The sequence below is a fragment of the Sprattus sprattus genome (genome assembly GCF_963457725.1).
Source record: "Sprattus sprattus genome assembly, chromosome: 10".
NCBI classification, from domain to species: Eukaryota; Metazoa; Chordata; class Actinopteri; order Clupeiformes; family Clupeidae; genus Sprattus; species Sprattus sprattus.
The window spans coordinates 11794319-11808669 of NC_137908.1; the positions used below are offsets into that span (position 1 = coordinate 11794319).

The window sequence follows — 14351 nt, forward strand, 5'->3', positions numbered from 1 at the left end:
TTAATTAGCAAAATTATTTTGCAAAGTTATTAATCTAGCTTTTAGTTAATGTGCGATGGACTTTGCCAGTTGCCAATCAATGAAAAAAGGGCCCACCAACGTCTAGCGAGCCCTTGAGCATGTTAAAATGAATAGATTTTGACGAGTTTTCTCCTTCCACATGTGACAGAGATAATTCGAAACACTGTTACTGACTTAAGAATGTATTAATCAAGTGCCTTGTATTAATAATGACCTTGTATGAATCATATGCTTATGTAAGCAGGAACATGGCTTTTCTGTGTTTCTCTGTGTGTGTAACTTAGATTATTGGGTGCCACTTAGTCTGCATATGTGCGAGAGCATGTTGGGACCAGAGGTGATAAAAACGGTGCTTCTTCCGACCTAAAACTGATGTCCTTGCAAGACAGAACACATAGAAAGATGACCTCGGACGTCAGAGAACCACGACACGGTTATCCCTGCTGACAGAGTTTTTTGCGTAGGAGAACGCTTACTTATATAAACCTTGTGTGATGTGTTTAATATTGCTTCTCTCTCGCCTGGTGCTGTCTGGGAGTGAGCCCGGTCTCCCTCTCTCTCTTAGAGAGGGGCCGTGCCTCTCTCTGGCCTGACAAGACTTGGGTAAGCCCGACAATCTTGTTATTGTTGTTTAATAAATAAAGTTATATGCAACTCCGGAGTCCTGAGGTAACAACATGTTTGTTTGTTATTTGTGGGTAGTGCACTAGTGTGTGAAATGTCACTCAGCAAAATAATCAATGATCAGTACTAAGTTCTGATGTAGAGAGGACTTAATATAAAACACACACACATACACACACACACAAAGAGAGAGAGCGAGAGAGTGTGTGTGTGTGTGAGAGAGAGAGAGAGAGAGAGAGAGAGAGAGAGAGAGAGAGAGAGAGAGAGAGAGAGAGAGAGAGCTGGGATATGGGATATGAGTGTGTGCAGGCTGTAGGGTGTGTTCATGTATTTTCTGCTTTGGGATTTCTCATCTCACTGCTTTGGAATTTGCAGTTCCTTTTGCTTTGTAAGTGCATTTTGAAGAGGGAGACCAGATTGATCTTTGTATAAACAAACACTTTGCTCATTTGCAGTTAAGTGCCATCTCTATCTCTCTCGCTTTCTTTCACTCTCTCTCACTGACGGTCTTATTTAAAGTCACATACTCACAAACAAACACATACTTTTGAAAAAACAGGGAAGAATTACAACGTAAAACAATCCATGTCTTTGTTATGAGTCGTTTGGCAATTAAAAATAGTTTGGTCACTTTTTATTAGGAGAATAAACAACATCTATAGATATCAAGTGCCCTAAAACTTCTTCTTTTACAGGATGTAGGGGATTACTGACTCAAGACTCAAATAAGAGAAATAGTCAAAAAAAAACTAAGGGGTACCAGCCAGTAAGACTCCATAATGTATCTGGTAAAAACACAATACCACCAATAGACTTCCTAAATAAAATCGTCTGTTACTTGTTTCACAAAATATACGGTATTTATCCTATGAAAATATAGAAAGAGTTTCCTGAATAAATTAAGTCATTCATTCTATGGTCGAATACCTATAAGTGAAGATTGTATGGGGAGCGTGAGAGAAACCGAGAAAGAGAGAGAGGGGAAGAGATTGAGAGAGTTGGAGGAGGGGGCTGTATCTCTTGGCATCTCTCCCCACCCCTATCTCTTTACAGGACTGCCAGCTCGTCAAGTGGTATTTCAGGAATGCGTTGAACATGGCTGCCGCGATGAAGGCACAGAAAAGTGGACTGTTAGAACTTCGTATCACTGTGGACCGTTGGATCCGCGTTCTAGCTACTTTAAGCGGAGAAACACTGACATTAGCTCCCTCGGAAGTTGGAGGAGATGAAGCCGCGAAATCCGCCCCTGTGCCTGCCGGGGCAGTCAACGGTGACCCGGCCAACCTTGCTTCGTCTCCGGTCCCGGAGACCATCACCAACGTAAAGCGCACGGTGCGTGTGACCAAGCAAGACGTAGGAGGTCTGGGAATCAGTATTAAAGGTAAGACGAATTAAGGGTTGAAATGAATTGACACGTCTTACACTGTGAAGAACCAACTTCAGTTGCCGTCTTCACTACAAAATGGAGCGTTCCACTCTTCGGTACAACTTGGTCAAGCTTTGTTCAAGACACTAATTTGGTCTCTATCTATCGAGCTGTCTGTGTATCTCTGTAATGCCTTGACAGTTATCGGACAGTTACTGAAGAGGAAGTTCTCTGTATAATATTTTAACTAGGAAGCCCAGGAACTCAACGGTTAGGTATGTTCTGAACATAAACTCCTCTAAGAGTTTGGCTGTGAACAGAATTTAGTAACGATTTCGTATAACAATGTTGTTCATGCTTAATGTGTTTTCCTCCCACAAGGCGTCCATAGAGCGTTTCAGCGCTATGTGAACCAGTAAAATCACCGTAGCCCCACTGAACCTTAAATAACTTCACCTCAGCTTTGTTCAGTTGACATCTTCATGTATAGACTGCGTGGCAGGAAGAGTTTCTGTCGCCTCAGGGTATACAAACAGGTATATCAATAAGGAATTCAGGCTATATCTCTGCATCTAGTCTCCCGACCTTTCCTTATGCGTGTAACTGCACAGGCATGGTTGCAGTTGGAGAACAGGTAGCTTTCTCAGACCTCCCAGCAAGGACATCCTTCAAAACAGCATGAATTACACCTTTTTAGTTTTAGGTCAGAATGAATAAGTCAGAATGAGGATCTGTGTGTGTGTGGGTGCGTGTGTGTGTGTGGGTGCTAATATTTTGCCTATCTATTGTGGTAATGTGATGGTGTCATTACATTTTCAATGAAGCCCCTTAAAGTTTGCCTCAAATAGTATGAGTTCACTTGACTGTTGTAATCTGAATTTGGCAATCTCAGTGAACAAGTACTTTTTCCACAGTTTATATTGTCAGGACTGCCTGAGGCCTGCACACCAGTGTTTGGGACTTTGTGTATATTTCCATGACAAGCACACCCCACAGTGAGATCTCTTTTGGCCTCACCTCATTTTATTCAGAGTATAAATGAATTGGACCAGAGTAGCCAAAGGGCCTGGTCTGAGTTGATGTCTGGAGAAGGTGGTGGAGCGGAGCAGTGACACTGCTGCAGTTAAATGACAGCTGTGTCCCAAGTGAAACAGGAGAGCTTAAATCAACAGTGTGGGTGGTAGCAAAGTCTCTCAGGGAGAGTCACTGCTGTGCGAGGTGTCACAGGGAGGGGGGGTTGTGGAGGGGGGGGGGGGGGGTGCAGCTGACACTGCCAAACCAACAGCTGACCAGAGAACTACCCGGCCTACCATAGTCGTTGGCCTCGCATAGGGGAGCAGAGAGGAGAAGCAAAACGGTGATGTTTATTTTAGGGGAGCCCACCCCTTGCATGTGGGGAGAGAGCAGAATAGAGAGAGAGAGAGAGAGAGAGAGGCTGTGGTGAGGTGATATTGGGAGAATATGTGAGTGGCGAATACGACCTTGTCTTGAGTCCAAAGTGTAGTTGCATGGCTATATTTGCTTGTGTTATGGGCTGCCCTTGCCTTTCTACAGATGCAGCCGATAGCAGTGACACAAACTTCTCGATGGGTAGTAGCAGTGCTAGGATTGCATAGATAGCTGTTCAACTGTAGTCTCTTCTATCACATACAGTGCTCTACCATCTATTTCCACACAATCCTGTATTTGGTCATGTTTAGTGGAGAACAAATCTATAAATCTTTGTGAAGTAAGCAGGATTTACTGACAGACCATAACATAAATATGTCTAAAAACCACACTGTTGATAGCCAGCCAGCCAGCCAGCCAGACAGTATTTCATTTAACCTCCATTCACATATACAGCCTTGACCAAGTTATTTGTCCTTATCTTAAAGGTCAAGAATAGTGCTAGGATGCTTGTATGTTTGTCCAGCTGGCTGACTGACAGCCTCCACACTAAAGGATTATTCTGGCTTTGAAAGGTTGGACTAGTTCTATAGTAAGTCACATATAAGTGGTATCATCTGTGGGCATGTGTGGTGGTAGCCACTTTTCACAGTGTAAATCGTAGGTGAAATTTGATGCAGCACAAATAATTCCAATCATCTTTGCCAAAGTGTGTAGGCACGCAGTGGGATCCAATGCTACTGGCTAGTATACTGTGGATTTAGCCGCAGAAGATATTGCGCTAACACTAGCTGGTGTCCCTGACTTACTGGCATGGTTGTCCAGTGTCCATCAGAGGACATTTAATGGAGAGCCTTGATTGATGGAGCTCTCATTTGTGGGGTCATACTATGCAGACTGGTATCTGGAGATTAACAGACACTGTCTCTCATGTGTCGCCACTGCTGATAAAAGGTCAGGGGCCAGCTTCGTCCAGAGTAATGCCTGCACAAATGAGCTTATGCTTAATTAGCTCACTGTAAGATCTCTGCTAGCACTCTTAAGTTGTAAGTCTTGGAAATGAGGCAGTTTTACCTTATTCTTGGAAACACACAGACGTGCATGTAGAGGTGAGAACGGGGGGGCAGGTGTAAATCTTTGATAAGGATCACTGCTGTCTGCCGAATGGCGGAACATTGTGGTATTTCATGTCAGATGCTCAAGGTAACCTTTGCAAACCTTCAAACACCAGATGTTCATTTAATACTTTGGGGGGCTTTCATGTTTAATGAAAACCTGTTTCATTTCCTCTGAAAACTATTGTTAGGCTTGATGGAGCTACGTTGGCTTAGCTTTCATTTAACACTTAAAGACTGAAGTGTTTTCATCTGGACCCTGCAGGACACTGCATCACTGTACTATGGCTTATAGCATTATATATAATATATAATATGGCTTATATTTCCAAAAACATGAAACAGTGTGAGCTCATAGTATGTTCTGTGTAATACACAGTGAAGTGTTTGTCTACCAGCTAGTATGATAATCATTTGATTGTTCATTAGAATACATTTCTTTATAGTATACAGTACATATACTTTATTGATAGAATGTGTCACATATGCCATTTGAATTTACTGAGACAAAGACAGAGTACATATCCAGGGGCAGGTTTTACAGCGTAAAATGATACAAAATAATGTAAGCACATCAATATATTTCCATGTGTCCTCACAGGAAGAGCTTAAACACTGATTTTGATTTAAAAGCATCTGTGACTTTAGATGGGGCATCCATGATCACCTCCTCCATCTCGACAATTTAGGCCAATAAAGTCTCATTGGTCATGAACTTTAATCTTAAACCTTAATTTTACCGCAATACCTTTAAATATGTTTTGCATCCCTTATGATTAATGTCATGTTGGCACTCGTGACCGTTCAGCAGTTCAGGAAGAGGTTGAACATCCTCTTGACTCTGAGATGGGGACAGCGTGTGTGTGTGTGTGTGTGTGTGTGTGTGTGTGTGTGTGTGTGTGTGTGTGTGTGTGTGTGTGTGTGTGTGTGTGTGTGTGTGTGTGTGTGTGTGTGAGTGTGAGTGTGTGTGTGTGTACCGCAAGTCACAGTGATTGGAATGCACATGGCATTTAGTGTCAGTACTTCAGGTTTTTATTAAGGCAGCCCTGCCCAACCTCCGGAAAGGCACAGCGTGAATTAAAATGATGGCCTCTTTCATGAATCACCACCAGTGTGTCAGTTGTTCTGAGACGGATTTGAAATAAATGTGATTTAATCGGCTCACCCAGACATTTCTCATTCTGGAGACACCCAATCTCTTGCTAGTATTGACAGTATGCCCCACGATCCTCATGCGGAAGATAGTTCATTTATCTGCTTGCTGAACTTGGTCTTGGAGTAACATGTGAGAATCTCTCCTATCAGACTGCATTGTCTCACAATATTTAGCTACAGTGTTTTACACAGTGTGTTTTATTCTCTGTTTTTCCACCATTACTGTTTCAGGAATAATATGTATATTTACCCAAATAAGGAGAAAGTTATGCTTCCAACCTTAATGTAATTAATTTCCATATAGGTTAAATATAAAACTCTACAAGACAAACCCTTCGGGACCAAGTGTCCATTGACCATAGTTCCAGTTGAAATGATTGGTAAAAATTGTGAGCAGTTATTATCATTAATGTTATTACATGTAGTATTATTGTAAATGTTAGCTATTCAAACATTTATTCATATACTTCAATGCAATCCTGTAAACAGTTAGTTGAAAATAGCTTATTTGACAATACGTACACAATATTATATACCAATTCACATTGTATGCCTTTTGGTCTCTAAGATTTTAGTTTCATATTACTCAGCTGACACGCGGTATGGAAGGCGAGGCAAGCAAATCTAATGATCCTGTCCCGAGAGAATAGGATCTTCACCTTTCTTGATGTTCATAGACATTTTTAGTTTCTGCCAGAAGACGCTCATATCCTCTCCAGGTGTGGGCCAGGTGAGATAGGTGCACTTCTTTACCAGCTTGCGCATCCTGTGATGCAGGGAAAGCTGGGAGGCCGTAATATCCTCCAGGAAGACCAGGATCAGCGTGTCGTTTTGCTCATCAAACAATTGGAAGCTAGTTACCTGAATATCTCTGGAGCACCTCTCCCTCATAAAACAGCTTTGTGCTATCACACAGATGCTCTTTCAGCTGCTGTGCATGCTGTCAACAATGTTGTCAGTGATAGGCTTGCCTGGCTCGATGGTGTGTAGACGCAGCCTCCATTCTTGGTCGGCTTCCAGATTGGGCAGTAGTTCCCTAAAGAGCCATAACTCATCCAGGAAGTTGTAGGAAATGGAGGCATTGTACTGGAAGCCATATTGGTGCGGCCTCTGCTGCCTCTTACTGTCATATACGACGGCTAAGAAAAGGTAGTGTGCATAAACCAGCCACCATCGTAGGAAGTTGTAAAAGGAAATCAACAGCATTAGAATCACCAGTGAGTAGCTGCGGAGAAAGTGAATTAATTCAAAGATCATGGTACCATAGTCTGTGTTGAAAACTTCCAGTTGGCTGAGGGATAGCTATATTTGTATTTATTCATGTTTATGAGCTGGGTGAAATTAGTGTTTTCGGCCCAATCGAGGGACCATGCACTGCAACAGTCAAAAGAAACTGGGTTTTTTGAAGGTACCTCAGTCGAGGAAGAGACTAAAGTCTGGTTGATTCCCTGAAGATGATTATCAGTGGCTTTAAAAACTGAACTGAGACAGTTTCGTACCAAGTAGAAAGGTTTATAATGGAAGGCGATTTTGTGATAGGTGAAGTTCAGATAGTCCAGGGATTGGATGCATCCTTGGAGATTCTTTTTGAGGTCCAGGAACCTAAGGTTGGAAGTGTGTTTAAAAGTGTCAGGATGCATGGAATGAATGTTGAGGTTTCCTCCTCAAAGTAAGTTCAGGCCTTTTAGAAGATTTGAAGATGGGTAGTACCCAAAGCTCTTAGTGACTTCAACATTATAGATGATGTTTTTAATTTCCTGGCTGTCTAATGATATGTGATTGCTAGCTTAATTCAGGACTTCTAGGTATAGCATACATAGGAGCAGTCCTTGATCTGCAATTTTGTTTTGTGATATCTAATTTGAAGTTTATTTTTACTTTGTATTCCCATAAAATCTTTTAAGAGAGCACAGTCCTCTAAAGTCCCCTCCTTGAGGTATGTTATTGCCATGTAAATCCAACTTTCTCAAAGTGTGGTTGATTGTCAAGAAAATATCTTTCAGAAGTTATTAATCCCAAGTAAAAGCTCCTTCCATTTTGTTTATGGGAGGTACGAAGTTTAATCACTGAAATATGTTTGTGGTAAAGACACAGATTTTACAACTGCGTTAGATTGCTGAAATAAAAATAGGTCGGATGATTTATCTTGTTACTGGTCAAGAAGTCTCAGTTATGGCAACACATGTGCTGTATTGTTCAGTTCAGTTATTTGATTATACTGCACATTTAGTACTTCTAGTCGCCTTATTTAACCTTTAAAATGCAAGTGGAGACATGTTGGATATTGCGTTGTCTCTAAAGTTGATTTCACGTTAATTGGTGGCAGGGTTTAAACAAGTGTGTTTTAAGTGAAAAACCTTTTGTACAGGGATGCAGATCTTTTGTTAAAAAAAATCTGCATATTTGCGTTATTCAGTCATTAAATGTCTGTATGGAGTTCAGACACTCTGATCCTGAACTACCCATGGCAACACTCCTTTGTGACCTCAGTAGAAGAGGTCCAGGTAACTGAGGTCTGAAGGGATGATATTTGTCAACTGAAATGTCCCCAACAGATTGAAAGATAAATCAATCTACTGTATTTGCAAAGGATGTTGTTGACAGGTTATGAGACCTACAGAAACTACACTACACAAGCTGTTGTGTCCAATGACTAATTCCAATACATTTGGTAAGTGTAATATGGCCTTGTCTTCTTCAAGGTGTCTGAGCTGATTCCTTGCCAGATTTACACTTGTCAAATTGGAAAAGGGGAATGAAAGCTCATTGCTCAATGTCTTCAATATGATTTCCATCTAGCCATAGCACTGAGATGTTTACCGGCCCTGCAGCCAGCCTCTGGTCACATTCTTCAGCTTGTTGTTGATCATGTAAAGCATTTCCAGGCGAATGAGGTCCTTGAAAGCATCATTCTTTATCTTTGATGTCTTGTTTGACATGTAAAGAGTTGCTGAAATCTCCCATCTTTACCTCTGAGATGATATTGTGGGAAATATACAGTACCTCTGAGTAAATTGGTATTGATGACGACATCATTGTGAAGCCCATGTTAGTGCATGGCACCTTCTGGCTGTCGGTGTTGTTGAGGGACACAGAGAAAGTGCAGTTCCTGCAAGAAAACTGATCTGAAGGCACACTAAAAAGGAAATATAGAAAGAGATATTCAAATATTTCTTTTCTTCTCATTTTAGAAAAGTTTGCCAATTGTCTATCTAAGTAATTACTTAAAGCTTTGGAGGGTTGCCATGACCTGAATCGCCAGCAAATGCAGACATGGATATGATGTTTGATTTCCAAATGTCATCTTATCTAAAATGTCTGCTTCATATGCTACATCATATCACTAACAGATATCAAACTAACGTAAAAACTCCCCCAATGTCTTGTGAAGACATTTTATAACAGCCTTGCCTTCTTCTACACCTTTTTGAGGTTATTTATAAGAAACTGACTTAATACTCTAGCTCAGTTAGTCTTCTTCATTCAAGCCACCCCCTAGCCCATTGGCGCCGGATGCTGCGTAGCGCAGCATAGGCTTTCCTGCCGGTTGCTGCGTAGCGCAGCATAGGCTTTCCTGCCGGTTGCTGCGTAGCGCAGCATTTTGTACACGTGCTGTTTTCATGACGAATGTAGCGTATAACTCACTCTGGTTGGTTAAAATTACACATGGGATGGGTCTTAAGGCTTTGCTAAAGATCAGATGACCACCAAAATGAACTTTGGTTGGCTGAAAATCACGTCAATCAATCAGATAGCCACGCGATATTCTGTGCTTGTTTTCAGTGATACCATGCTGGCTAGCGAGAAGTAGCAGTGAAGAAGTAGCAGTGAACATGGAGTATTTTGATAGCGATGTCAGTGATTTCGACATAGATTTTGAAGGATTTGAGTCTGAGAGGGAGAAGGATAATGACTGTGTCAGAGGATCCATTAGATACGGCACAGGAGTGGGATTTTGTGGGCACGGAAGGAGAGGAGGAGGGATTCCAGGTGGACTGGACAACCGGCAATGATCTGGAGGTAATTATTTATGTTTTGTTTTCTTGTGCGATCTTCCGAGTTCTCTTCTCTTAGAAAACGGAATGGGCAGTAATGATAGTGGTGCTATAGCGATTACTAATGGTGATGATGGTTGATAATATATACATGCAATAATGTTAGTTATAGATACAATAATGGCATAATGAATAAATAGCATTTACATTTAGCAGACGTTTTTGTCCAAAGATTTTAGATAAGAAAAATAACGTGGAGAACTGTATAGCATAATACATCATAATGAATAGTAATACAATTATGAATAAATATAAATACTATAAATAACATTGATGGAACTGCAAATATACTATTCTGTTAGTGTAGCTTTATTGTGTATCCAACTTGAATGTGTACTCCCTGTCTGTGCCTCAAAGAGACCTGAACAATTGGCATATGAACACCTATAACCCCTATACCCTATAGACAGTCTAGTAGGCCATTGTCTTAGCACCAGCTGAGAGGGTGGGTCTCATAATAATACAATGATTGAATGCTTTGCCATACGTTTTTACAGATATCTCCATCTCCAGGATAACGTTGACCCCGCCATGGCTTCATGCTCCATGTGAACTGCGAGGCCAGCTCCACCCCAGGATGTCTCCATCCCTCTCCTCTCCTCCCTCCCCATTTCTCTTTCCCCCTCCCTCCCCCTCTTCCCCTCCCTCATAATGTTTGCATACTTGAAAATTGTATTTATTGTATTTTATATCATTGATTTATATTGTTTTTGTGTGTTTGAGAGTTTTTTACAAATGTTATTGTTGTTTGTGTGCTCAGGGAGCAGGTTTTAATAAAACCTGCAGTTCTTACCTTCACAATGCTTCTTATTTCATGTTTCTAAGTGCTACAGAGGCTTAGATATTAAGGTTTTTGTAGACGTTGACAATTCTTACTGTTTTCTCAGAAAACCCTCAGGAAATGAGGTACTTTCTCATAGAATAGCATAGGATTTAACAGGCGTTTTTAGCAGGCGTTTTAGGCAGAAATGGGCTAGTCTAGGGTCTACTAAAGACAGATTACAGTTAACTGATATCAAATATCTAGAAAGTTGATCGGATGTTTTAATCAGTATAACCACAGATGGCATTATGAATCCATACATCTTACCAGAATATTAATTGAACTTCTAGTGTTAGCATAGGCCAGAAATTATATAAACGTAATTGGTAATAGCACATACCATTAGTGTCATTGTCCTCAAATGCAGCATAAAACAACAGCCCCGGACTCATTAGGGAAGAGTTTGCTGTCACAGAAGAAAGTCATGCCACTCAGAGGCTGCCTGTGAAAGAAGAGATGAAACAGCCGGTATATAAATAGAAAAATAAATCTGAAAATAAATCTGCCAAGAAGATGTATTAAGTTCATTTATTGTGTTTTTGGCCAGAGCTAGCGAGGCTGTAAAATAAAATGCTAATGCTTCCCCCAACGTTATAAAAAAAAATTTCAGTGTAAGGAATAAAGAACACTTGAATGGTCAGAAGGTCAACTTGTAAGGCCGAAAAGATGCTGAGCTGAGCATCTCCCAATAAACAGAACTAGACAAAAAGAGATGTCTGTTGCCAGTCATGCATGACATCTGCACTTCATGGTTTTAGATTTTTTTTGTCCTAAATACTAAAACTACAAATAAATGTTAATGCATCCATACCATCTAACACAGTGGTTCTCAAACTGTGGTGGCTCCCTCTTGGTGGTACTCAGGCAGTTTTCCCACTTGGACTTGGATATTAATCATTAAATATATATAAAAAAACAACATGCTCATTTTTCTGATCAGGCATTACAGTGAGGTAATAACACTTTTAGCTCATATTGTGGTGGTACTTGGAAAGCCAAATATTTTCTGATGTGGTACTCACGGTGAGACGTTTGAGAACCACTGATCTAACATATGATTGGGGGAAAACTTCCCTTTTCAAGATCTGTCTCAAGTTTTCTCAGACCGGTAAACTGCTCACTTCAGAGCCCAGACCTCAGCATTATCAGATGTGTTTGTGCCTGCTTAGATCATGAAAGGCATGCTGTTAAATCATACGACTAAGCTGCTTGCAAGAAGATTTCCTCGAAAGGTCACACCAAAGACAGGAAACTGTAATCTAGGTCAAAGGAGGACACCCTTTTGCTGACCTAACATTGACATCCGATGCAGACTTGATAACAAAAGGAATGATACATTAATAGATGTGTTATCACAAATCATTTATAAAGGGGAACAGATTATCTGCCTGTTTAAACTGTGGTGAGTCTAAGCCTCTAAGCCTAGAGCTTTTGAGAACTTTTCTGACACTTCCATTTTGAACACAATATTTTGCTATGAAAAAGTGGGTTAATCTGTCCATTCATTCTGATAAAAGATACGATTCATTGACTAATAACCAAGGAATTCTCTCACAGTGTCACAACAATTTCATGTAATTGGAATCTTTCTTTCTGCACAGGGGGGAGAGAGAACAAAATGCCCATCCTCATATCAAAAATCTTCAAAGGCCTGGCTGCAGACCAGACGGAGGCCCTGTACGTTGGGGACGCCATCTTGTCTGTCAATGGCAATGACCTGAGAGAGGCCACGCATGACGAGGCAGTGCAGGCCCTCAAGAAGACGGGCAAGGAGGTCCTCCTAGAGGGTAAGGCAATAGCATCTTTCATTCATACCCTGACGAGCTGATCCCTCCACGATCAAGACTTGACTCATAGTCCACTCAGTGGAACATCTGATAATCTCATCCTTTATTTTTTTTTCACGTTGGGGACACTCTAGAATCCTAAAATTATTATCTGAATTATGAGGGCATCTTTTCCTACAGTTTTGTTTACATTCATTGTCTCTTGACCTCAGAATTAAGCAACTTCTCTGGTGTTTGATTTTGGACTGAAAGTTCAATTCAATTCATTTAATTTCAATTCAGTTTTATTTATATAGCGCCAAATCAATAAAATAGTTTCAAAGTTCGTGACAGAGCTCAGGGCCTGAACCCCCCTAGAGCAAGTTCCCTTTCAACAACCCACAAAGATGAACTTATAAGACAGCATGGAATCATAACTTCCTCTTTCATATTATCTGTATGTCAGAGAACACTGTGATGAAGTCTTACCATCTCTCAGGACTTTCTTTTCCGATGTTGAGTTTTTCAACTCACCAATGCCACAGTATCATAGTATGCCGTCAGTAGTTGGGCCTATATCAAATTACAAACTGTCCTTCTTTGAATAGGTTGTAAGCTTAACCCCAATGTGCCAATAGTGAATGCAAAAACATTCTCTGTATGTAGGCACAGCCTACGCAGAGGTGTCAGTAGTCTGCTAATGTGTTTCCTGGCTCAGATAAGTTTCCATTTTCATGTAATGAAAAGTATTGTGTGGAATGTGTGACCCATGCCATTCTAAAAGTAGAATTGGATACAGGTCAGAGTTTACTTGCGTTGTTGCAATTGAGAGTATGCTCTAAATGGTATTGCGTCTTCTTTGAGGTTGCTGGTATAAAAAGCATGTGCAAACATCCCCCAAATAATTGAATGGGTTCCAAGGCTTCCAAAATCCCTCGGAATACTCTGATAAAAGAGTGAAGGCCCAGGTACACAATGATTGCCATAAAGCAGTGGTTTAGAAATCTAAAGGAAGTTATTGGAGGAAAGGTGTCCTTTACATGAGTGGAAGGGTACCCGTGTAACTCTCTCTTTACTGTAGGATTGGGAAAAGAGATTAATGGAAAGCATCATGCGCAGACATTTTGCACAGGCACTTAAAAACTAATATTTTCTTTTATATGTAGCTGTCCAATCCTCATCGCATCAGAGCCTTGATTTCAACAGGATTGTTGCACACACACACACACACACACACACACACACACACACACACACACACATTCATGAACCATCACCTATAAAAGTATATGAGATTACATCATAAAATCAATGCTGGGTAAAGGCAATGGATCCCTGCCTCACAAAAAGAGAGAGCGAGAGGGGGGGGGGGGTAGCCTGGTGACACCAGCCTACGTATTTCCGCCTGAATTGATTTCAAGCTCATACTCAGTCTGGCCCAACCCCATTGACAATCGTCTCCAGAACTCAAAATTTTGCAGGACCAATCAGCGAACAGTTCAGAGCTGTGACGCAAAACTCGCCTTGGAGGAAAAGACATGAAAAGCTATCGGAAAAGTTGTCTCAACTCTCGAGAACATCAGAAAATTAAAAGGAGAACAAGAGTATTTTCTTGTAAGTTTTATGATTGGAAAGGACGTCGTAGCTCTTCTCCCAACTGGCTTTGGGAAGAGTTTAATCTACGGAATGCTTACTAAACGTTGCTGATTGGTTAAGGGAACTCCAATGATTTTAAACCTCAAGATAAGCACCCGCCCATCTCGGAAACCAAAATGCATTGGGTTGGCCCAGACTGAAAGACGGAATGAAATGGAGTCACAGGCTGGTAACGGCCAGGCTAGGGGGGGGGAGAGAGATTTTGAAAAAGTTAATGTGTGGCTATAAGCTCAGTTTCCAGTTAGTTTCCAGTTTATGAAGCCAAGTATTAACAGGAAAAGTACTGGACACCACCCTGTACAGCCCAACCCAAACTCACTTTTTCCAACATAATATTTCTAAGCCCTTTAAAGTTTTGGGACATTTTGGGATATGGTTTTG

General features: G+C 41.0%; 1 protein-coding gene across 2 annotated transcripts in view; it reads left to right on the forward strand.

Annotated features, from left to right (window-relative positions):
- Window positions 1–1703: 1703 nt before the first annotated feature.
- Window positions 1704–14351, forward strand: part of snta1 (syntrophin, alpha 1) — a 30201-nt gene continuing 17553 nt past the window's right edge. For both annotated transcript variants that reach the window (XR_013968804.1, XM_080846454.1), the window contains exons 1-2: window positions 1704–2026; window positions 12150–12335. Coding sequence is in view for 1 of the 2 variants with exons in the window: in XM_080846454.1 (XP_080702580.1) it covers window positions 1741–2026; window positions 12150–12335 (472 nt within the window). In the remaining variant the exon portion in view is untranslated. The remainder of the gene's footprint in view (window positions 2027–12149; window positions 12336–14351) is intronic.